The sequence below is a fragment of the Gouania willdenowi genome, chromosome 20 (assembly GCF_900634775.1).
Source record: "Gouania willdenowi chromosome 20, fGouWil2.1, whole genome shotgun sequence".
Classification (NCBI taxonomy): Eukaryota; Metazoa; Chordata; class Actinopteri; order Blenniiformes; family Gobiesocidae; genus Gouania; species Gouania willdenowi.
Window position 1 is genome coordinate 3961580 of NC_041063.1, and position 25971 is coordinate 3987550.

General features: G+C 42.9%; 1 protein-coding gene across 13 annotated transcripts in view; it reads right to left on the reverse strand.

The window, feature by feature from the left end:
- The window catches only part of arhgap12b (Rho GTPase activating protein 12b), a 101387-nt gene that overhangs the window by 28902 nt on the left and 46514 nt on the right, over positions 1-25971 (reverse strand). For 11 of the 13 annotated variants that reach the window (XM_028433901.1, XM_028433910.1, XM_028433900.1 and 8 more), the window contains 4 exons: positions 9649-9918; positions 4133-4273; positions 3976-4056; positions 3690-3812 (listed from right to left, as the gene is read on the reverse strand). In XM_028433901.1, coding sequence (XP_028289702.1) covers positions 3690-3812; positions 3976-4056; positions 4133-4273; positions 9649-9918 — 615 coding nt within the window. The remainder of the gene's footprint in view (positions 1-3689; positions 3813-3975; positions 4057-4132; positions 4274-9648; positions 9919-25971) is intronic. The other 2 variants (XM_028433908.1, XM_028433909.1) reach the window with 1 other exon arrangement.

A 25971-nucleotide genomic window follows, 5' to 3' on the forward strand; every position in this document is an offset into this window, starting at 1 on the left:
TGGGGGACTTCAACGCTCACGTTGGCAGCGACAGTGAGACCTGGAGGGGCGTGATTGGGAGGAACGGCCCCCCTGATCGGAACCCGAGCGGTGATTTGTTGTTGGACTTCTGTGCTCGCCACAGATTGTCCATAACAAACACCATGTTCAAGCATAAGGGTGTCCATATGTGCACTTGGCACCAGGACACCCTAGGCCGCAGTTCGATGATCGACTTCGTAGTCGTGTCATCGGACTTGCGGCCGCATGTATTGGACACTCGGGTAAAGAGAGGGGCGGAGCTGTCAACTGATCACCACCTGGTGGTGAGTTGGCTCCGATGGCGGGGGAGGATGCCGGTTAGACCTGGCAGACCCAAACGTATAGTGAGGGTCTGCTGGGAACGCCTGGCAGAGTCTCCCGTCAGAAGGAGCTTCAACTCCCACCTCCGGGAAAACTTCAACCATGTCTCGGAGGAGGCGGGGGACATTGAGTCCGAGTGGGCCATGTTCCGTGCCTCTGTTGCTGAGGCGGCTGATCGGTGCTGTGGCCGCAAGGTAGTCGGTGCCTGTCGTGGCGGCAATACCTGAACCCTTTGGTGGACACCGGGGGTGAGGGATGCCGTCAAGCTGAAGAAGGAGTCCTACCGGGCCTTTTTGGCCTGTGGGACTCCGGAGGCAGCAGACAGGTACCGACGGGCCAAGCGGAGTGCAGCCACGGCGGTCGCCGAGGCAAAAGCCTGGACATGGGAGGAGTTTGGTGAGGCCATGGAGAACGACTTCCGGACGGCTTCGAAGAGATTCTGGACCACTATCCGGCGTCTCAGGAGGGAGGGGGAAGCAATGGACCGTCAACACTATGTATGGTGCCGATGGTGCGCTGCTGACCTCGACTCGAGACGTTGTGGATCGGTGGGGGGAATACTTCGAAGACCTCCTCAATCCCACCGACACGCCTTCCAATCAGGAAGCAGGGCCCAGGGACCCGAGAGTGGGCTCTCCTATCTCTGGGGCTGAGGTTGCCGAGGTGGTTAAAAAGCTCCTCGGTGGCAGGGCTCCGGGGGTGGATGAGATCCGCCCGGAGTTCCTCAAGGCCCTGGATGTTGTGGGGCTGTCATGGCTGACACGACTCTGCAACATCGCGTGGACATCGGGGGCAGTGCCTCTGGATTGGCAGACCGGGGTGGTGGTCCCCCTTTTTAAGAAGGGGGACCGGAGGGTGTGTTCCAATTATAGAGGGATCACACTCCTCAGCCTCCCCGGTAAGGTCTATTCAGGGGTACTGGAGAGGAGGGTCCGCCGGATAGTTGAACCTCGGATTCAGGAGGAGCAATGTGGTTTTCGTCCTGGCCGTGGAACTGTGGACCAGCTCTACACCCTCAGCAGGGTCCTTGAGGGGTCATGGGAATTTGCCCAACCAGTCCACATGTGTTTTGTGGACCTGGAAAAGGCATTTGACCGTGTCCCTCGGGGATTCCTGTGGGGGGTCCTCCGGGAGTATGGGGTATCGAACCTCCTGATAGGAGCTGTTCGTTCCCTGTATGACCGGAGTCAGAGTCTGGTCCGCATTGCCGGCAGTAAGTCGAAATCGTTTCCGGTGAGGGTTGGACTCCGCCAGGGCTGCCCTTTGTCACCGATTCTGTTCATAACTTTTATGGACAGAATTTCTAGGCGCAGTCAGGGCGTTGAGGGGGTCCGGTTCGGGGGCCTCAGTATTGCATCACTGCTTTTTGCAGATGATGTGGTCCTGTTGGCTCCAACATACCGTGACCTTCAACTCTCACTGGATCGATTCGCAGCCGAGTGTGAAGCGGCCGGAATGAGAATCAGCACCTCCAAATCCGAGTCCATGGTTCTCGGCCGGAAAAAGGTGGAGTGCCTTCTCCGGGTTGGAGATGAGGTTCTGCCCCAGGTGGAGGAGTTCAAGTACCTCGGGGTCTTGTTCACGAGTGAGGGAAGGATGGAGAAAGGATGGAAAATTATCTATTGTTATTAAATACAGGACATTATAATTAAATCAATGTTCAACCCTGGAACAACAGATTGTTAAACTTATTAATATCAGATACATCATCCACTTAATAAAATAAAGCCTGATGAACACGTTTGCCAAATATGAATCATTAAACCTGGGAACTAGAAGGAGTGGCAGCTTTAAACATAACTGCAGCAGCATCATGCAATTTAATAATCAAGACTTTACAAAAGCAATTTTAGTTTTAAAACCATTTATTGCTCCATGATATGATCAGTGAGCGAGAAAAACAAGAAATCAAATTGAATTAGCTACTGATTGGAGAAGTGGTTTCAGACGAGGAACTCTGTGAGGTACCAACTTTGTTAGGATGAAGGCACAGACTGAGTCTTGGAAGAATCAGTCGCAAACCGCCAAATTTTGAAGAACTGCAATGAAACTTCCAGTTAGCCTCTGATGCAATGTTCTAAGTTTAAGTTGATAGATGCTATCAATCTACTAATTAACCTATTAACTACTCATAGCTGAGTCAGACTCCCTCAATACAGAGAACGGATCAAATACTCGTTGTTCTCGTAAAGAACAGGGTGACCTTTAATAATTTCCTAAACTTTTTTGAGCCTTAAAGCAGAACAAAGTAACTTTTTCACCTCAATAAATCCTTCTCCTAGTCCCTCTGAGGGTACTGCAAGTGTTTGTTTCATCTCTCCCTGATGTCTTTGTCCCTAAAAACAACACTTGCAACTTTTCTGCTTCCGACTCGGTGGCAAGATATACTGCTTTACGACAGCCCGATACAAACTAATGCTAGATTATGACCAGCCCCGTGGCTGCACAGGTTTGTCTACAAATACACTTTTCTCAAACTTATATTATGGTGGAGCCAGCAAAAAAGGCAGAAAAGACCTTTGTCTGAGGAACAAAGCAACTCAATCAGTGCCAGCTCAGCAGCAAAACAGTAATCACACACACTGTCGTCACGGCAACAGGGACGCACACACTCTCACAACCCAGCGCTCCATCAGGCAGCACACACACAAATATCCATCTATCCATCCATCCATTTTCAGAGCTGCTTTGTCAGCACACAAACAAACATCACACACACTTCCACGCTCCCTTCCGTATTACTCTCACATCATTCATTTATTTTACTTGTCTCTCTTCCTCATACTGTTCACATGGTCACATGGGACTATATTTGTGAAAGCACCCTTAGTGTCACTGTTGTATTAGGATTTTTCAGTGATCGGTTGATACTGTCTTAGGAGAGCAAAGGTAAGCATGTAGCTGTGGGGTGGGGCGGGCAGCGGGGGGGTGCGGAATTTTTACGACAGTGATAAAACTAAAGGGACCATTAGGGGGAGCGCTAGGCACAAGTTATTGTTCTGCTTTAAACACTTGAAAATGATTAACAACTGTAATAATAATAAACATAAAATAAATCTATCAAAAAATGTTTGAAAATGTCTGATCAGAAAATTCGGTCACATTGTGTACTTCTATAGAAAATTAGCATGCCCTTCAGTCAACTAAGAGCTGTAAATTATATTGATAATCAAAGAGTTTCATGTGCAGTCCACCTGCTCATAGAAATTAACCTGTTCTATGAACAGATGAACAACAGAACTACAGAAACTGGTAATAAACACCTGGTTCAGACAGATTAATTCACAGAGAGCTAAATGATAAGGCCCCTCTGTCCGAGTCCGCTTCCCTTGGTGGTCCTGTCCTACCTTGTCATTAAGGTCTAACACATAGGTGCTGTGCCTCCACTTCGTGAGGACAATGGGATCTGGCTGTTTTCTCTCCAGACTGCGGCTCTTGGGGACCTCACCAGACTGGGGGGAGACGTTGTGCTGCCAACACAGAACACACAAAACATTTCCAACTAAGCCTTTGATGTCTTTCTGCCAACTGGTGTTTTATGCGTTTCATATTTCTTTAAGACTCAACATAACTAGGATTTACAAATTTTGCACTTGAACGCTTGAGAATACAACCTAGCAAACGTGGTTTTACCTTAGGCAGCTCCCATTCTGATCTTGAGCCGTCAGAGCTGTAGTAGTAGGGCCGGCCTTTCTCATCAATGTGCTTTATCCACTGAAAACGCAAACACGGTTAGCATCCACGTACGATATGTCAGTCACACGGTTGGATGGATGACAATAACAGGTACCTTCTCCTGTGTGTATTCAGACACATAAAGTGTGTGTCCATGCTCGTCCAGCTCCTCAGACCAGCCTCTAAGGGGTGACCCGTAGTGGCTGTCTGACAGACTGGAGTGAGTACTGTGGCCGTTTTCCTCTAAAGAAAGCAGCTGATGACAGACACAAAAATGATTGACAGCATTTCAGAAATGCAGTGTACAAACAGCTTTGGAACATATCTTCAATCTAATGGATTGATTATTTATAAGTAAGCAAAGATAAGTAAGGCTCTCCTTGTACTGTAAGTTAGACATTTGACATAACTTAAGCAATCCTTAACTATGCTTAGTTACCCTAGTTAAATTACCACTCCTGATTTAGAAACACTACACTGCATCAAAGTACATTGTATCAGAATTTAGTTTCTTCCTTCTCTCGTTTTGGTCAAACGAAAAGTATTCACACATTAAATGTCATTTATGCTTTTGACTAGTGTCATTGGCAGTAAATACAAAAGCTCCAAGCAATATGCAGTTGAGGCCAAAATGATTAGCCCCCCAGACATTATAGAACATTTTCCTAAAATTCTTCCCAAATGTTTGCAGCTTTGATAAAACTTGATACAATCCAAACATTCACCAGTGCTATTTAGTAGTTTTTTTTCCCACAGTGTCTAGAACTGCTGTATGTTGCATCATTGCAAAGTACAAATTCTGTAAGAAACAAACCTGGGGGTGGTTGTGAGTGCAATATTTCACAAACTCTATAGGAAAATAGTCAGAGCTGTCAGCAAGAATTCCCAGACATCTGCCAAGATGGTTGTTGTGGCTGCCTGGCCTCTTCTGGAGTGGATGTTTCAAGAACACAGTTGTGAGGGCTCTCCATCGCTGTGGGCTTCAGGGCCATCGTCCCAGAAGAACCCCAGTACTCAAAGAGCGGCACAACAACTTAAGGGTGTGCGATCTGACGATATTAGACCATTAAGGACTAAAACATGACAATGATCTGCCAAATCATGAAGACTGTAGAACCGTCTGTAGTGCACATTCTAGCCCTTGCTAGTGCCCCGTCTGTGGCCCATATAAAGCACATCAGTATTTTCATCTGCCAAATCACACCGTTTGCTAGTCAGGCTCATGTCAGCACTACAGACACACCGAATAATTATTAAGCGCTCAAACAGAGCAGTTGTACGCTCCGCTAACATTCCCTCCCCCTCCCTCCCAGTGCACGGATACACAGCTCTGCTGCTTCCTCTGTGTTAGCGGCTGTCTGTTAGAGGCTCAGTGCAGATGTTTGTCTGTCCTGTAAAACTCCATCAGTTCTGAGTGTTGAAGCACTGAGATGTTTGAGGGAACACTGCATGCGTTTCTCTTCTGTAACTAACTCTGTCGCGTCGCAGCAGCAGAGCGTAAGAGCACTGGGCTGTTTACACACTTCTTTAAAGTCCTGAATGTGGTTTAGCAATACTACAGAATTTAATGACACATTTCAGCCTTAATGAAGGAAAAAGTCAAACGTGGCACAAAATGTTGATATTGAGCTGCTAGTGATTAAAAAAATTGACTTTGTGGCATTTTTCTCCATGACCCATTTACATTTTTCGTGTAAAACTATAATGAGTTTATATCGCCTATTGCCATTTTGAGGAAAAATATAGAGATATGAGTATTGGTCCATATCACTCAGGCTTAATGCAACCAAAGCAGTAACGTTTTATCTTGTAAAGGATATTATTGTCCAAACTGTGGGAAATGAGGGTTTCAAACACTGCTTAAAGGGGACATATCATGCTAAATCCACTTTTTTAGCCCTTAAATGCATTTTGATGTATATTTAGATTGTTTAGAAGCACAGAAAAGTTCAAATTAATCTCTTCAGGTGCTCCGTTGATATCTTTACGTATATTCTGTTTTGGTCATATTTTTCAATCTGTTTCGATTTTTCGATTCTCTATTACGTTTTTTGAACAATTACGTCAGCGGAACTGCCAAATTAGGACATCGACTCCAGGCCCAACACTTCGAGCAATCCGCCATTTTTATTTCTCGCTTTTATTTTGTAGTCCAAGCTCCAGGATGCAGAAGTTACGAGAGGATAAGTCAAAATGTTTGGTTGTTGGATGTAGTAACCCACACGCTTCATTACACCGTCTCCCAGCATCAGAACCTTTTCAAAGTGCCTGGTTGAGTTTTATTTTTCACAGAAATGTACCCACATCTGTGGGTAAGGTCATTTTTGTGTGAGCGAAGCACTTCAAGGATGACTGCTTCAGCAACCTCTGCCAGTATAGAGAAGGATTTGCCAAAAGACTTTGTCTGATAGAGGGTTCAATTCCTTCTATCTTTGGAGACGACGAACAGAGCACTTCAGTAAGCTGTAAATAACGCTAAAAAGTGTGATAAGACGTCCCTGTCATTGTTTTGTTAGCATTAGCAGTTGCACCGTCTTCATATGTTAGCGCTGTGTGCTCGTTTTAGATCCTTGATGATATGGCCTACGTGATTTAATTTAAGTCTAAAGTTTTCATTAGTCATTTCATTTTGCCGTTTTTGTCTCCGAAAAGAATATTAAAATGCATTTCGTGACGTTAGCTTGGCGCTAGCGTTAGCTCGGTGCTTGTGTTAGCTCACTTGTTAGAGTTTTGCAGGTTCATCATCTTCATTTTCATCTCGCTCCGCAGGGTCAGACTCTGGCTGGAACATGTAAAGCTGGATGGACAAGTCTTCCGTTGTTGACATTGTGTAAATAACGTGTGAATAAACTTTTTCTGCACCGCTACATAGCCATATCTCTTCTATCAAACTACAAAAATGGCCGAGCAGGGTGGAGTTGAACCTGGAGAGGGGGCGGGGTATGAAGTGTCTCATTTGCATTTAAAGAGACCGCACCAAAACGAGTTGCTCTCAGAAGAATGGGGTAGAAAAGGGGTCTGTGTAGCTATAATAATGAGGAATTCAGACCCAAGCAGTGCAGTTCCGCTTTATATAGACCACAACTGTATGATTTATATCTAAAAAGGAAGGATTTAAAACCATGATATGTCTCCTTTAAAGTAGGATTTTATTTACATGTGTGTTACCTCAATAACAAATGAAAATCACTAGACTGATCAATAAACTGATGATGTGTTTCTAATGCTACACTACTTTAGTTAAAAATACTGTGACTAAAATAACATGTCAGCCTTTTTGTTTATGTTAATTGTACTTGAAACCAGTTTGATGAATCACTTACATACATTTTTTTAAAAGTCTGAAAATTACCCTGACAAATGATCTTTTATCCCTTTTTTCCATTTAGGGTGTTGATTTTAGGTAGAACAATTGATTTGTTTTATTAGTAAATAACTTTAAAATAGTCTAAATGTTCAGAATAAAAAAAATTGTGATAAAATCGCCCAACCCTACCTCAACTGTATACAGATTGAGGTACAAATACTCAAAACACTTGCAGATACATATTCAATGCATATTTTAGATGCAACATGATCAAAGTGATAAAACAGTTAAGTTTGGAGATATTATGTATAGCATATTAATTTGCCTTTTTTTCAGCAGAGTAACATCTATAAATAATTTACATTTTATTATTTAAATCTGAGATCCAGGAGGAACCTGGTGCCTCATAGCTAAACAATAAAAGTGAATACAGCATCAAACTTTTGTCTCACTGAAACTTTTCATAATTACACAATGGGGGCTGGTGAAGTGTATTTCTTCAGTTGAAGCACAAAATATGCTACATGTCACTCAAACATATGTAAGCTCAAACAGAATTTACTGAAGCAGTGCAAACTGTGTGGCTCTGTGTGTAGGAATGGATTCTAAGTAGTAAGTTTGTCCACATGTTAAGGGTGAAACGATTAGTCAAAGTTTGAAGTGTTTGTATAAATTAAAATGAGACCTTATGAAGTAGGAAAAAGACGATTACTGACACAAACACTATAACCAACCTGAATTATTTACTCAGATGATAAAATATGGGAAAACAGTCTGCAGTTTTTATCCCATTTTAAAACTCCGTGTTAATGCAAACAAAGCCACACAAACACAAAGCCAGTGGACTTTCTACAGGCAGTTATCCCGTATGTTGCAACTCCAAAGCAGCCTTGTAGCTTGGAAAGGAAAGGAATGGGTCCTGTACCAGTCAGGCGCGCTGCTGCCATGGCGATGAAGCACACTGAGTCTTGAATGCAGTTTGGGTGATTTAACAAAACAGTTTCTTTTACAGCTAACACACACTGGATGGATTCTTGTACACAGTACTGGAAATCAAGACCAGGCAAAGTGAAGCTCAGCAGTCAACATAAAATCCAGCTACCCAGCTCTCCTACACGCCTTTTGAAATAGCCGCCCTCTACCACCTGTCATGTGACCCCACCTCCCGTGTGTTATCACAGCAACCAATCACAGTATCACACACACACAAATATCCTACATTATGGCTTCTACACCATAAGATGTCATCAGTCCCATGATCCTTTGCAGAATTCAAGGTGGCTGAACACAGAGTATTAAAGTGCTTGTAAAGCTCAACATTAAAAGGAAATAAATTGAAAATGATGCATAATACAGCACTTTCTTCAGCACAGACCTGCTATACGTACATTTAAAAGCTTTGGCGGCAAAACTGTATAAACAGTGGAGGACCTTTAAAGGAAAGTTTTCAAAAGTTTTCTTCTTGTCCATTCTAAAAGATTAATCAGTACAAATGTCACAAGGCACACACACGCACACACAATTTTTTGAATTATTATTTTTGAAATACACATCACAACACAAATATCAAATAACTATATCCTACACTTAAACTTGCTGAAATATAAATCTAGTTCAAATAAAATGCAGTATATAAATATCTAAGGTGGATCACTAGTCACTTTGTCACTAATCCTGGCTACTCTGTATTAATTACACACTTTAATAAACATGATCACAATCTAATTCTAGAAATAAAAATGTCTCTGGGGTCGCTGGACAAATAAAACATGACCCGCCGTATGGTAAAAACGCACTACGCTGCAAACTTTCCTAGTTATGACTGCTGTTGTTTATATAGCAGTTAAATTATTTGATCCTTTTATTTTATTTAAAGTATTTTGACCCATACTGTGAAGCTAATTGCCACTACAAAAGGGTCCATTATCAGACTAAATCTGCCTAATGAAGTTTTTGCTGATACTGCAGTTAGTTAAAGCAGTCACGTGAGGGCAGTGTTAGGCTGAAAGGTGTCCACCTCTCTAAGTGCAGTGCAGTGATTTGGGCTTGACATTGATCCCAGTGGATGAACTACAGGGGTTTAGAGGAGTGATCCATAACAATAACTAACTGACTGAAGTGTTTGAAGGTTAAACTTTCAACTGAAAACAAAGTCTATCATTTGATATGAATAAGCACAGTGAGTTAGAACAGATGAAAATCTTTAAATGTCACAATGGATGCAGGACCAGTAGATCAAACCAGGGATCTGTTGCCTACCTTGTTGTCTGCATTTTCCTCACAGTGTCTTGATTAGTGTGTGTTAAAAAACTTGGTTCTCTTACCTCACTGTCAGTGGTGGCCTGGCTCTCTCCTCGCACAGTGCTGGTGCTAATGGTGTCTCTGCTCCGTGGAGGCTTCCAGGTACGTTCCCCACTGGCTCGATTGTAGTAGAAATGCCTCCCACTAAGGTCTTTGTGGGTCTCCCAGTCACCCAGGATGTGGAGCGGAGAGCCTGAGGGCACAGGCGGTAGACTAGACTGGGAGATCTTCAGCTCCTGTAGGTTGGTATAGACTGGTGAGTCTGAGTGGCCCAGCCCCATAGGTGAGGTTGTCTGATGGACGAGAAGAGATAAGGTTCAAAGATTACAAAGTCTGTTTTTTATCATCACTGTAAATGTGTAAATGTATTCCTCTTGGTGTCACTGTAGCACATTAGTCATTTAACTCACTCTCTAGATGTACCTGCCTGAGAAAAGTGTGAAATTAATTTTGGGATATGGACTAAAATGGCAATGTACGATGTAAATCTTGATATTTTTTACTCAAAGTCCTATCATTAAAGACAATGCTGGGTTACATTTGCTGAAGCAAAATGTCACACAGGCGCATTTATTAATAAACAGCTGCACAATGTGTGTCACTTTTGGCTTTTTCTCCTATTAAGGGATATCACGTGTGAGTGAGATCTGTAGTGTAGCTTGTTTAGAGGAAAGTGTAGGTTAGGACCCACTCAGAAATACATCCGACTGTTATTTTTTATGCCATTCTGAGAAGTAACAAAAGCAGCACTGCTAAAAATAAAAAAATAAAATAAAAAAAAGGTGTAAAATAAAAATATATCAATATAGGCAATATTGTAATATTCGATATCGCCAAAATAGAAAACTTGATGTATCTTGAATCTCAAAATATTGCCCGAGCCAGGCCTAGTTGGAAAAGTCATTGGTATTGACTGGGGATGTTACCAACCAACTATTTTCCATATCGACCAGTCGATTACACAGGCCCAGCACGCCCAGCAGAAAGCATTGTACCCACCCACTTGTGACAGAGGTAAACACCAGATTTTTTATGAAAAACAGTTTAATAGCTATTTTTTTGTTATTGTAAGTTTGCATTTATTATTTTTTATCATTAAAAACATAAAGAAACAATGGTGTTTATGTGTATGATTTTTATTTCACACAGCAACAGCTGAGTGAAAAGGAAGTGACGTCAATTTATTTAGCGCGTTAATTTTGAAGTCATCTACCTACCGGCATTAATTTCACCTAACAAGCTGAAAATATAGACTTGTACACAACAGTGACGCTAGTGAACATCAAACTGTATTAAAGACACTGTGCACAGAAAAAAAAGGCTTTGACACACTGAGATCTCAGCGCTCCTCCAGATACGGATGCTGCCAGTGACCGGAAACGCACAGTGTGCAAGAACCTCTGTGACTTCACAGTCGAGGAAACAGTTGGGCAGCCACAAGGTGAACTAGACAAAAAGCTTGAGTTTAAGAGGTTGTATTACAATGGTATTAATGCAGTGCAAGGTGAGATGGATGCACGTTTTGGAGAGCGCAGCACCTGCTGCTCTGAACCCAGACGTTGAGGATACTTTTCTGGATCCATCAAAGCTAACCCCTCCACTCATATTAGCTGGAAACAATGTGGTTGAAACTGAATATAAAGTGGCTGGTGAACTCCTGATGAGGAAGATGAGTGACATCCCAGTTCCCCACAAAGACGACAAATGGACAATCACCAACGTCCTCAGCACATTTACTTGTGCACTGAGTGTTTTAACAACTACTGCTGTTAAAACACTCAGTGTGAAAACTCGTTTTCACTCGTTTTCATGCAACACTTAAAAACGTGTTTTTGGAGCCCAGAAGCTGATTCAGCTTGCTTTTGAAAAAGAGTTAACTCTAGTTTAATTCTGAGTGGAAGGAAATGTTGATGAGGAGGTTCAATACTGAGAAATGTGGTCTCCTGATTTACTGACACGGGATGAACTAACTGGAGGGACGACGCCACAGTGTGTTGTGTAAGTTCCAATTAACAAATCAGTGTACCTCTGTAGTTCAGTTCAGTTTATTAGCCATTTGCTGTATGAAAACCACATTGGAAAAAAAATGTGCAAGGAGCAAAAAAATGCAGTCAACATTTAAAAAGACATTTCACAATAAAAACAAACAACCAACAATCATTCAATGCCACTAAAAATACTATAATGTAAAATACTGTTGTGGTGCTCATGTTTTCAGGTTCATAATCCACCCAATAACTGAGGAGTTCCGGGGGGGAACTTATTGTATTGAGAAGGGTGTTTCCACGGGGAAGTATTTTGGTGTTACACATGCTCACCCCTGTGTGTTAGTGTGGTGAATAAGAGCTGTTCTCATGGAAAATAAAGATCGTTCTATGTTCTATGCTGAACACTCCACCTCCGACTCCCTTTCTTCGGCTCCACACTGGTGACCCCGACATTCCAGGTCCTGAAGAAGTTTCCAGGACCGTAGCAAACATGAATAACAATGATAGTTTCGTGAGATTACCGGAGTTCTGGGAGTGCAACGTTAGAGCGTGGTTCGCCCACGTGGAAGCTCACTTTGCCTGCCGTGGCATCGCGGAGGATGAAAGAAGATACTACCATGTGGTGGCGGCGCTCGGAAGCTCCACAACCTCCAGGTTGGTGGATTTCATCTCTAATCCTCCCGTCCAAGACAAGTACGTGACGTTCAAAGCCCATCTCATTAAGACTTTTGAACTGTCCCTCAAAGAGAGAGCATGTCAGTTGTTCGCCATTTAAGGCCTGGGGGACAGCAAACCGTCACAATTAATGGAAAGGATGTTAAATCTGCTTGGAGGGGAGCAACCCAATTTCTTTTTATAGAAATGTTCCTACGCCACATGCCTCCTCGTGTTCAGACTGCCTTAGCCAATACCAGCATTACAGAGCCACGTGCACTGGCTACCGTTTTTTCCTGGCCACGCAGCAGCCTTTCCCTGACACACTGGCCCCGGCATTCAGCCTGTCCACCCCCAACAGAGCTACACGGACAGCTCATGCCGCAGCGGAGCCCGATCGCCGTGGGATTTCGGGGCTGTGCATCTACCATGCAAAGTTCGGAGACAAAGCCAAGAAGTGCCGCCCCCCATGCAGCTTCAAGCCGGGGGGAAACGAAAGGGCTGGCGCTCAGTAGTGGCCCTGAACGTCAGCAGCTCCAGCAGGCTACTCTTCATCAAAGACATTGTCTCTGGTTGCAAGTTCCTCTGCGACACAGGCGCCCAGAGGAGCATCGTTCCTGCATCGAGGACAGATCTTGGCGGGGGGTCGTGGGCCACCGTTAGCATCCGCTAATGGTAGCCCCATCCGCTCTTATGGCACGCGGAGCGTTGAGCTGTGTTTCGGAGGACAGAGGTTCAAGTGGTGTTTCGTAGCTGCTGATGTTGCTTTTCCCCTCTTGGGGGCAGACTTCCTCTGCGCCGGCGGTCTCCTGGTGGATGTAAAAAACAACCGGTTAGTCGACGCATTAACTTTCTCCTCTCTCCCATGCTCCCGAGGTGTTGCTGCCTATGACGGGTTTTCAGCCTCCTTGTCAGAGGAGGATGTACATCTCCGCCAACTCGCCGAGTTCCCAGAGTTAACATCGCCCACATTCTCGGTGCCTGCAGTCAGACATGGGGTGGAGCACCATGTCGTTACCAAAGGCCCACCGACTTACGCCAGGGCGCGGCGTCTCAATCCGGTCAAACTCGCAGCGGCGAAGGCTGAATTTGCTCACATGGAGCAGCTGGGCATCATCCGCCGCTCTGACAGCCCGTGGGCGGCCCCTCTGCACATCGTCCCTAAACCCAATGGCGGTTGGCGCCCATGTGGGGACTACCGCCGCCTCAATGACAAGACTGTGCCCGACCACTACCCGGTCCCCCACATACAGGATTTTTCGGCACCCCTGTCTGGCAAGTGGGTTTTCTCTAAGGTGGACCTAGTTTGTGGATATCATCAGGTTCCGGTGCACCCAGCGGACATTCCCAAGACGGCACTCATCACCCCCTTCGGGTTGTTCGAGTACCTGCGCATGCCGTTCGGGCTTAAGAATGCTGCTCAATCCTTCCAACGGTTGATGAACTCTGTTCTCCGGGACATGCCATGGATTTTCATGTACTTGGATGACATTCTGATTGCCAGCGCCTCTGAGGTTGAACATCTCACCCACCGGCGGGCCCTCTTCATGAGGCTCAGCGAGCACGGGCTGATCGTCAATCCGGCAAAGTGTGTTTTCGGTCGCTCTGCCGTGGACTTTCTCGGGCACCGCGTCACAGAGGATGGGGCGGTCCCCCTCGCGTCGAAAGTGGAGGCGGTTGTAGCTTTTCCACGTCCGCAGTCTGCACGGTCACTTAGAGAGTTCCTCGGTATGGTGACCTTTTACCACCACTTCATACCGTGGGCTGCCCACATCATGCGACTATTGTATGAGGCTCTTAAGGGTAAATCCCCTGGTCAGGCAATCGACTGGACTGAGGAAAAGGATCTAGCGTTCAGAGACGTCAAGACGGCACTAGCACAGGCGACGCTGTTGGCTCACCCGTCCCCGTCGGCCCCGATCGCCATCACTACGGACGCGTCGGACTACGCAGTCGGCGCCGTTCACGAGCAGTGGGTGGGGGGCGCCTGGCAACCGCTTGCCTTTTTTAGCAGACAACTGACTGCCAGGGAACGCAAGTACAGCGCGTTTGACAGGGAGCTCCTCGCGCTTTGGCTCGCGGTACGGCACTTCCGTTTTTTGCTTGAGGGTCGGGAGTTTACAGCGTTTGTGGATCACAAACCCCTGACATTCGCTATGTCCAAGGTGGCGGAGCCGTGGTCCGCACGCCAGCAGGCGTACATCTCGGAGTTTACCACTGACGTACGTCACGTTGCCGGCAAGTCGAACGTGGTAGCAGACTGCCTCTCCAGGGTCATGCTAGGGACGGTTCAGTTGGGGCTCAATTACGTCCACATGGCAAAAGACCAGATCTCTGACTCCAGTGTGTTGGCCCTTAAAGACTCAGGCTCCGGGCTACACCTGGCGGAGGAACCCTTCGGCGACGCGGGCGCGGTGCTCCTGTGTGACACGTCCACTGGCAGGCGTGGGTAGCTCGGTTTGCCACCCCGGCTGACATTTCCTCTGACCGCGGTTCGCAGTTCACTTCCGAGCTATGGAATGTTGTGGCGGAGAGTTTGGGGGTCAAGCTCCATCGTACCACCACGTATCACCCCCAGGCCAACGGCCTCTGCGAAAGGTTTCATCGCTCCGTGAAAGCTGCTCTCCGGGCCTCCCTCACGGACTGTGGGTGGGTTGATAGGCTTCCGTGGGTCATGCTGGGCCTCAGAACAGCGCACAAGGAAGATCTCCAGTCCTCGTCGGCTGAGTTGGTGTACAGGCAGCCGTTGCGGGTTCCGGGGGATTTCTTGCCTAGCGCTACCGCTCCCTGGTCGGCGTCGGTCCAACGTGCCTCTCTGCAGGGTAAATGGTAAATGGTAAATGGACTTGATTTTATATAGCGCTTTATCACCACACTGAAACAGTCTCAAAGCGCTTTACATATCAGCTCATTCACCCATTCACTCTCACATTCACACACCAGTGGGACAGGACTGCCATGCAAGGCGCTAGTCGACCACTGGGAGCAACTTAGGGTTCAGTGTCTTGCCCAAGGACACTTCGACACATAGTCAGGTACTGGGATCGAACCCCCAACCTCTCGATCAGAAGACGACCCACTACCACCTGAGCCACGGTCGCCCTAGGGTATTGCTAAGACTTTCGCCCCGGTGCCTACTTCTCAGCACTGCACGCCTGTGTCTAGGGTCCCGGCGGAGCTGCATTCGGCGAGTCATGTGTTCATTCGATATGAAGTGCATTGTGCTCCGTTTCAGCCCCCGTACGACGGCCCCTTCCGGGTCCTGGATCACGGGGTTAAGCATTTGGTGGTGAATATAGGTGGCAGGCCGAAGCGTGTTTCGGTGGACCGCGTTAAGGCTGCTCACCTGGACTTAAGCCTCCCGGTGGAGTTGGCGCAGCCCCCGCGGCGGGGACGCCCTCCCGCGGTGTCTCGTTCGTATGATCGCCCTGCAGTGTTCCCTGACGCGCCCCCCCTCAACCCTGTGGCTGCTGAGTTGGACTCGCCGGCGTCACTTCCCCTTTCCTTCGGTGTGCGGAGTCGTAGAGGCCGGCTCGTTGTGCCTCCTCGACACAGTGATTTCGTGTATGGGTGAATTCTGGAGGGGCTCATGTGGTGCTCCAATAAAGATTGGAGTTCTATGCTGAACACTCCACCTCCGACTCCCTTTCTTCGGCTCCACACTGTACAATAAAGAATGACAAAAATACTATAGGGTATATATCTGAGCCCATTTTATTGAGTATGGAATTGTGACCACTGACCAGTGATGCTAAAAAAAATGTAAAAAGTAGACTAATAATAATTGTGCCCATCTATGCTTTTCACATTCTGATGGGTCTGCAATTACATATGGTTTTATACGTTTAAACAAACTATTCTACAAATTCAACACATAATGTCTATCTGGACTTTTGTCATTTAAAAATGTTTTTTCAAATATTGCACGTACATTTATTCACATGCTGCTGTTGGTTTCATTAAGTCACTGAAAAAAAACACAGTATGTGATGTGAATGAATGGCTTCCCTCATGAAAAGGTATAAAATAGTTATAAATTAGGAACCTTTGTAATGTTTAAAATCTAATTTCCACCGGGTCCGGTGCGGTGCGTATCTGCTCCTTTCCAGATGCGGTAGTCCGGTGTCCTCCACCAGATATACGCAGGGCTTCTATTTCTGACGGACACTGGAGCACGACAAATGAAGCTAAACAGGAAATTATGCACGTATTCCGCAATAAAATATCGGGTTACTTTTCAAAATAAAACACTTCAGATTATATTTCAAGTAAATACATCACCAAGATGTCATAATGTGTAAAAACAAAATCACATTCACTATATTCCTCTCATAGTGTAACTGCACTGATATATATAGATATAGATTTAGTTCATGTTTTATTGGTGCAGTTTTATCTCTGCCCTGTTGGCTGTTGCTAAAAAATGTGGCTATGACAAATCCAGAGTCCAACCTTCTTGTTCTCCTTCGTTAGGAACACTGACTTGTTTATCTGTTTATTGTTGCGTTTATAACACATACATTTAACTGCGTTCTCACGCGATTATATAAATATCGTGAGAACTGCTCTGTCTCATGACGTCACAGTCAGTCAACCGGAGCGCACCGTGGCACACTCAAAACGCAAACGGTGTGGATTACCGGACGGTGGACAGCGAGGAAAAATTGTGCAGGACTGTTTGGCTAAACACACTCTAGTGCTACCAGTCTAGACTGGGAAATGAATAAAGGTACAAATAAAGCACCACATGTATCTGACTAAACCATTTGGATCCCACAGCCAAGTATTCATTTCCTTATACAGTATATTGACAATAATACAGCATTAATTTTAAAGGATTTTTTTTGGGTGTTGCATGCATAGTTCTTATTTTTCCATGTGTGACCATCACCAACCCTTCATGTGGAAGAAAAGTCAACTTTATTAGCAGAGAACATGTAGTCAAAGAGGGCAGTGTAACGGCACAGTTAAAGGCAAAGAATAAGGAGACGGATAGTCCTGTTAAAGTAATTTTCAAGCTGTTGCAAAATGTTTTACATTTCAAAAGGTTTCACAATTCATGTAATTGGAAAGCTACATGCACCCCCGTGTTACATATGTAGAGGTGGGAGAAAAAAATTGATTCTTAGATGTATCGAGATTCGGAGGACGACGATTCTGAATCGATTCTTTAATTTCCAGTAATCAAAAATCTAAATTTTAGAGGCCGTTTTAAAGTCTGAACAAAAAGGCGAAACAAAAAGGCCGCAGAACTGTGGCGTGCAGCGCGTTTCCAGAGGGACACTTTAAAGAACACACACAACAAGGAAGCATGGACGTGCGAGAGTTAAGACCAGCCCCATGCAGCTTAAAATCTGATGTTTCTTTAATGTTCATGGTGGAAGTGAACTGGACAAGAGCCACGCTGTATGTAAGCTCTGTTATACTAAAATTAAGTACTTTGGGAACACAACGAACATGAGAAGCCCTATAGCACCCGGAGTGGGAGTACCTCTGCTAACCAGAGAACAATCGAACAAGTCACAACAAAGCTTCCACCCTCTTCGGAAAAGGTAAAGTGGATTAACAAGTCGACTGCAACATTTATTGCTCAGGATTTACGTCCTTACTCGGTTGTGGAAAACAAGGGCTTTCGTACGCTGCTGCATACTTGGAGCCGAGATATACCATCTCTTCTTGATGGTACTTTACTGATACGGCCATCCCAAGCTTTACAACCAACCAAAACTGCTATCCGACCCGCTTTCTGCAGCGATGCTATGACTTCTGTGACATGTGATGCGTGGACATCTTATAACCGCGCACTTTATCTCTAATGACTGGAAGCTTATGTCATACGTCATTTTTATTTTTTTTTCAATTGAAGTTATGTTACAAGGAAGGCTGCTACTCCCTTTGTTTCAAAAACTTGCACATTTTCAGTTCACATACTTCTTCCATTAGTGTAATAAAGGAAAATGAATGGTAATGTACTGTATCTCTTTTTTTCTAACTACAAATATATATTTTTATACAGTGCGTGGACACAGTGACTACAACAGATATTTTGTGAATAAAACATGCATCAAAATACATTAATAATCAATTTAGAATCGAATCGAAGCCCCTTAAATCGTCATCGAAACGTGAGATGCCTAAAGATTCCCACCCTTATATCACTGTATACACAGAATGGTATACTTACATACTCCGTGTTAATAATGTTATTATGGTGGATATCAAGTTGAACTCTTACATGCGTATTAGAGGCTCCAACAGCATACGTGTCACATCACTGATCCCAACAACTGATTTAATTTAATTTGACAAGTTTTGCTCTCTGACCCTGAAATAGCATAAAGCCTGTCTGAAAATGGATGGATGGATGAATGGATGGAGATTTTGCTGTCTACCACATAGACGTGAATGTGTCAGTATTGTGCTTCACCAGGATAGGGTTGCATAACAGGCTTGTGTAATTGGATTAGATGATAGGATGTTTGAGACTCTGGCAGCAGAGCAGATGAGAGTGACGGGAGCAGCAGCATTTGTTGCTATGGTGACACACAGCCAATAAGGTGGCTCAGCACAGTTGAGGGGAGGTCAAATGTTGTGTTTAGTGACGGAGGTGACACATCAATCTCCCTCTGTCACACACTCCACCGCACCTCCTGTCCCTCTGCTCCAGGAGGAACGATGGGGAGGCTGTTTCTGCTGAGGTTTGGGCTCCATATGACCAGATTAACCTACATTTCTGCATGGCTGGACAACTGGAGGACGGTTGGCCCACTTCATTTACGCCAGAAACCATCATCACTGCAAAGTTGAGGCATTTCACCTACTACCCAATATATTTTTTTCTTTCTCTCTCTCTGTGTAAAATTATCAGACATAGGAAGGCCTCCAGTAATCTTTACGCTCATGTACATATTTGCTGAGCGGGCACTGAACCAATGTGCTGCTCTTTATTCAAAGTGCTTAAACATCAGCTGAAAACAACTTTTTCAGTATACCAATTTTGCATACTTTCTAAATTATTATTCCCCGCCACAAAATGTGGAAAGGGGATATAGGTTTGAGCTCCGTCCGTCCGTCCAAGTCAAAGGGGACCGCTTTTCTTAGAAACCGTTTAAGATAGGATAACCAAATTTGGTATGTGGCTTCAGGGTATCGATAATGAGAACTAATCTGACGAGGGACGTTGATGACTATCTTAGTAATAAAATAGATACAACAAGAAGACAGACTTCCTGTTTAACTATATGCAAGTTCAACAAATAAAATACTGACACACTGGGTATTTCATAATACTTCGACACTTAGATACTCTGTGTTATCGAAACGTATCGGGAGTTGAGTGAATTGTTACAATTCACTCAACTCCCGATACGTTTCGATTCACGATACTGGGTTCACGATACAATTCTCTCACAATGTATTTTACAAAATGGGAATATAGACAATTTTTTGGGGAAAAAAACTAAAAAATACTGTACTATTTTCCTTTTATGTTTAATTGTCAAAATAATCCCTTGATAAACTATTCAAAACAATGCAATTTAACTAACAATAAATCTTGAATGAAATAAATAAAGGAATAATATCAATCAATCAATCAATCAATCAATCAATCTTTTATTTGTATAGCGCCAAATCATAACCAATGGTATCTCAAGACACTTTACAGTAGAGCAGTCTTAAGGACGGACTCTTCATTTTATGGATACACACATATGCATATATATACGTATATACACATACATATGTATCCCACACCCAACATGAATTCATCATGGCGGCAAGGAAAACCTTCTGTTAAGCAGCAGGAACCTTGTGTGGATCCCATTGCTTTGATGAACAGCCATCCACGTTATGCTGTGTTGGGTGTGTGCAGAGGAAAGGGTGGAGACAGAGTTGTTGAGACTCTGTAACTCCACACTGAAGATCCCACGGACCTGCAAGACAAAAGCCAGAAGGAGTACAGGAGCAAAAACACAAGGGAAGAAGCAGACATAGAGGGAGTGTTAGAGAGAGGAATGGGTCCCTCTCCGGTCCCTCTCTAACCTAAATGACCTCTCTCTTAACGCCCTCTCCAACCTCTCTCCAACCGAGCATGCCAGACCCCCCCACCGGCAGTCTATGCCTATTGCATCCTAACTATGAGCTATGAGCTGGTTCCTAACTGAAAGCTTTACCAAAGAAGAATGTTTTGAGCCTAACCTTAAAGGTAGAGAGGGTGTCTGCCCCCCGAACCGTGGTTGGTGGTTGGTTAATACAAATGAAGAAGACTATTAATTTAAATTCTAGTTAAATTCTGGTTCTGTAGTAAACAATGCAAAACTACATAATAGTTCCTTTGCTTTTTAAAAGTGCAACTGAAAATGTATTTTGTGCCTTAACAATTGGACAAAACAGTCAATGCATTGTATTTACATCAGATATTTGTTTGGACCAGCAGAGGGCGCTGGTAACCTAGATATCCTTGCAGTGAAGTAGAGAAGCTATGCTAGCAGAAAGAGCTAATAGAAAAACGTGACTTTTACAGATATTCACGTAATATTACAGATATTCTTTCGGTGCTAAAGGGGTAAAGACTCATTTCTGAACATGTTTAAGAGTAGATGGCGGCCAGAAAGAAAGTAGTAGCAGATTCCGCCCGCCACCTACACTTTTAGACGAGAAGGACATATAGCGCCCTCGGTTGTTTAAAAAAGTACTGTGACTCAATTTTCAGAGTATCTATGTGAACTGTGATACCTATGAATCGATTTTTAACTGCCTTACGATTAATTGTTACATCCCTAGTTATTAATAATGTTATTATGGTGCTTGACCAAAATCAAGTTGAACACTTTAAACCTATCCAGCAACAGATTTCACAAAAAGAGTATTTCTAGTTCCAACATATGCACAGTCACTAGAACTTGAGCGAGTAACTGTCGGGCTGATTTTGTCATGTCACAGATGAATAAACATCGGTTAATATATGACCGATGTTGAACCAATTCTGTCGCGCAAAACTTCTCCGTGCATCACAGCAGTTCTGACATTGCTGAAGTCATTCACTGTTATTTAAAGCATTCCGTGTTTTAAAAAGCAGTATTGAAGATTTTAAAACGGTAAATTTTGTGATCAATATACTGGCTTTCTTTAACTATTCACACCTAATTCACACTTCTTTGTTATTGATTTGGGTCAATCAGCTGCACGTTGAAGTAAAACACATACAGGACCAATTGTTTCACTGTAGTGACACTCGTCATCATCAACTCATCTGATGAAGGAAATACGAGCACAGTGCGGCTACTAAAAATGAAACTGTAAATAGACGCTGCAGCTGATCTATGATCAACTCTACTGAAGCCAAATGTGTAACTATGAATGTGAGTGAAATTAAAGCAGGCCGTTAGGAGGATGTTAAAGAGTTAACTATATCTATGAATAACTCAAAACGCTCTCGTCACATAAGCAACTATTAGTCCCATGGTCACCATTAATATAAGATAACATCCCACCTCACTTCGTAGTTAACTGTTACCAGGGCTCATAAATTCACAAGGTCTATGTTACAATAATTTAGAATTTTATTTATTTATTATCTTTACAGTTTGACTACTGTTATTATATTATATTTACAGACTCGTGTGCCTGTTCTTAATATTGTTTACACTCATGTAGACAACTTAACATTTATTTGTTACTAATTAAAGTTTTTATATTTAATTTAGCAGTGTTCTGCAGCTTTGTCTTTGTATCATATTTAAGTATTATAAGAACATGTGTATATCAATGTTCTTCTTTCATATATAGATTTATCCATTATCAGCCAGTTATCAAACAATCAACAATCAGCATCAGCCCCAAAAATCATGATATGGTCGGGATCGATACAATATATATCTATGATATACATCGCAATATCAATAATTACACAATTCACCTTTACAAGTACAAAAAGGTAAGAAATACAATGTATTTATTTTTTAAAACCTGCGAGATCAAGAAATTCAAGTACCAATATCAAAAACAAGTGCTATGTTTATTAAAACTATCAAATTCTATTTTTCAAAAGTTTTTTTTTACATTTGCTTCTACAACAGATTCTGATAAGTTCTTAAATTATTTTAAAAAGGAACTCCATGCATCTATTTAAGTGCCCAGTATGTTGTATGAAAATAAAGTGCAATAAACTTCCAAGCTAAAATGCATTAAGGAGTGAGATAGTTTAACATGGTTTATGTGATTCACTGACACCTAGTGACTGGGTGTTAACGTGCTATGCATATGTCAATGCAATAAAACGTGTTTTTTTTGGTTAAAACAAAAATCACAATTTGAAAAATTGATTTTGAAATGTTTTTTGAATGATACGACTATCACGCCGTAAAATATCGCAATATCTCACCGGATCCATTTTTACTTACGACCTTACTTTTAGACATGTACATTAGGATTCATTAAAGAACCTTTCTGCTTGCAAAGCCTAACTTTGTAAATGTATCGGAGCCAATATAATGTCAAACAGACCAGTTCATAAACTGGTTAGCTAAAAGTGTCAGTCATACAGCTTACTATTGAACACCATTGGTTTGACTTCTCCAGCGCAAGATGATGTGGACAATAGATTGAAGAACACAATGAGAAAGAGCAAAGGTTATAGAGCTGTACAGCACCAGTGGTTCACTCTTTAACGTAGAAACCATTCTCCCACGCCACCCCCCATCCCCACTCCAAACTGACCTCTAACAGATGGTTAGCTAAGCTTTGTGGTCCTTCAGGTATCCCCCCAGCAATGACTAAACAAAATAAGGGTTTTTCCTGTGCTGACAACAGTAAACATCCTTCATCCAGTCGTGTCACATTGCTTCAAAAAAAATCATTGTAGCAGCAAAGCTTTTAAAAATGGTTTTCTGTGTTTAGTTTTTGGCAGACACAAGGCTTAGCAGCATTCCTCCCTGGCTGCAGCTGACAGCTAAGCCCACAGTTAATGACTAATCCTGCCATAATACCTTCAGCATGATTGGTTTAAACTAATTACACAACAAACGATCCTGGCTTCTGAATGGCTGGCTGAATATGGAGGGGTGGAAGTAAAAGTTGACAGAATAGTCAACAAAAAGCCTGGATGACTTAAGTAATATGGTCACTCAGTTTCAGCATTAAGGGTTCTGACATGCTGTTCAGGAGCAAAACACATACTTTAAATGTAGGGCAGGGGTGTCAAACTCATTCTGGTTCAGGGGCCAAATACGGACCAATTTAATTTCTAATGGGCTGCAAATTATAGGCAGTAAAATGAGCAAATATATCATTCATGTGCCCTAGTTTGCAATTCCACGTATAATAGTATTTAAAGTATAGAAGGAAACAACAATAACAAGCAACAAATTACAGATTTTAGTCCCTGCAGGATCTTAACTTAAATTTCCTTGATATTGTGACCAATTTTTATTTAAATCGGGGAAGTGTTGGTGAATAATTTGATGAACATTTTGAGGAATAATGAGAAAATTCTAGGATTTTTGAAACATTTTGAGTACTTGCAATAATGAGATTAAAAATAACCATCATGTGATATAGGTGTGGGAATTGTGAGCCCTGGAGAAAAAATGGTGGTTTCATTAAATGTGTGTATTTGTAGGAACTGAGATGATCTACAACTGAATTAGCTGTACACAATGCGTCACTTTTACTTTCTCCTGTGGGTCGAATGGAGAGCTTTAAAAGAGGCGTTGGGTGTGACATGTGAACTAGGGTGACTAAACTTTGGATTTTGCCTGGACACGTTAACTTTTCACATCCGGTGTCTTTCGGTAGGTTTAAGAATTTATGGAAAAGTCTGTGTTTCCAACCAAACGTGAACTTTTGACTGCCAGCAACACAGTTAGGCACGCAAATTTTAAATTACTGTAACTCTGCCAGTATTCGCCCTATCAAAAAAATATTTACAGTATCTGAAAAGTGATTGGCTGAGCTGCGTTGTATAGCCCATCATAGGCCAGTGCCGGGTTATGTGTCTGAAAATGAGTATTTGTCTGATTGGCTGCAGCTCAACCAATCAGATAATACTATGACTCCAGCCAATTACAATTGTATGACTTAGTGTCATTACAGAGGAAAGCTGGTGCTGACATAGCCCCCTTCCACAAAGTCAGATTCTTAGTACCATACTCTGGCCTGCTTTACAAGAAAGTTTACCTTGCTTAACCTTTGGTATTATATATGATCTTTTGATAGATCTTGGAAATAAAATTTACTATAGGGACCTTTTAAAAAGAGCCAGGGTGATAATCATGATATCTTAAAGTAATGGGTCATTACAGCAGATAAATATATAAATATGTGCATTATCTTTGATACATGTCTGACCCACCATGGAGAGTAGAAAACTGCAGCGATGGCATCATCCTGTATGAGATTTGAAATGTGTTGCTCCTGCATATTCTAACCATATATCTAACCAAAAAATAAGATTATTGGGAGGAGTTTAGGAAAATAGTTGCTACCACGAGTTCCACAATGGATTAGTTGGGCTTAGAATATAAAAATTTAAGAAGCAAAAGTTGAATGAATGTACATAAAAAGATTGACAATTACAGCAAACATAGGAACGTGTTTCATGATCAAAGAAAAAGTGTGCGTTGGACTGTTGAGCGTCCTGCTGTCACAGTTAAAGATTGCTCCCCTTAGAGACATGAGCAAGTTAAACTGGGACTGTGACGAAACCAGATCCAGTTACAGCCTACACATTACGTGTGCCAAATATATCAGCAGTTAGCAGCAGTCAGAGCTGATGGATCAACATGTTCCGTAAAGATGTCTCACTAAATCCTCTGTACTGCTTCAAGCTAATGTTTCAGAAACTGATTTTACATGTTCCCAACACAGAACCTGGGCTCTGGCAGGGATTACTGGCAACTAGATGACTAAACTATGCAAATACTCAACATTATAGTATTTGAGTTTGTGTGAAGTTCTATTCCATATATTTGTCTTTTCCTTAACTGCGGACATTGTTGTTCACTGAAACGGCATCAGCCATGCCCTAGCATTTTTGGGCAGATAAAGAGACATCGGTAGTGGTAAAAGAAACATTTTAGTGTACAGAACAATATATATAGTTAGGAGTTTAACATTACTGATATAAAACAAAAAAAGCCCAAGTTGAGCCCTGAAAGTATGTGATACTAGAGCAAAACTGTATCTACAATACAGTTCTGTTTCTTTCATGTGTTATCAGACAAAGAGCAACACAGTTAATAGAGATAATATTTCATTTCATTACATCATAACTAATTGCACATTTGAGATAACTATACAATTCCAACCCATCATATACTGTATATGCATTATATTCATACCAGTCAAGTATCCCGTTTTGGCCGGGAAACTCCCATATTTTACCCCTCTTTCCCGCCATCTTCCCATATTAGTATTTTCCCATAAATATCCCGTGATTTAATGTAATAAATAAAAGATGCCTTACTAAACTGAATGCCGTCACTAGCCTCATGAGAACTGACACCTGAAATGGCCTGAGTGACAGTTCTCGCAAGATTAGTGACGACAGCGTCAACAAACCCGGAAACAACTCAGAACAGAGATGATGAATGAAGACGTCCTGGTGATTAAAACTAAGAACTGGTGTAAATACGTTGTGAATGGGACACAGAGTTTATCTTCATAAAGACCATCAGGATGTGACACAGTTACACGTTCTGTTAG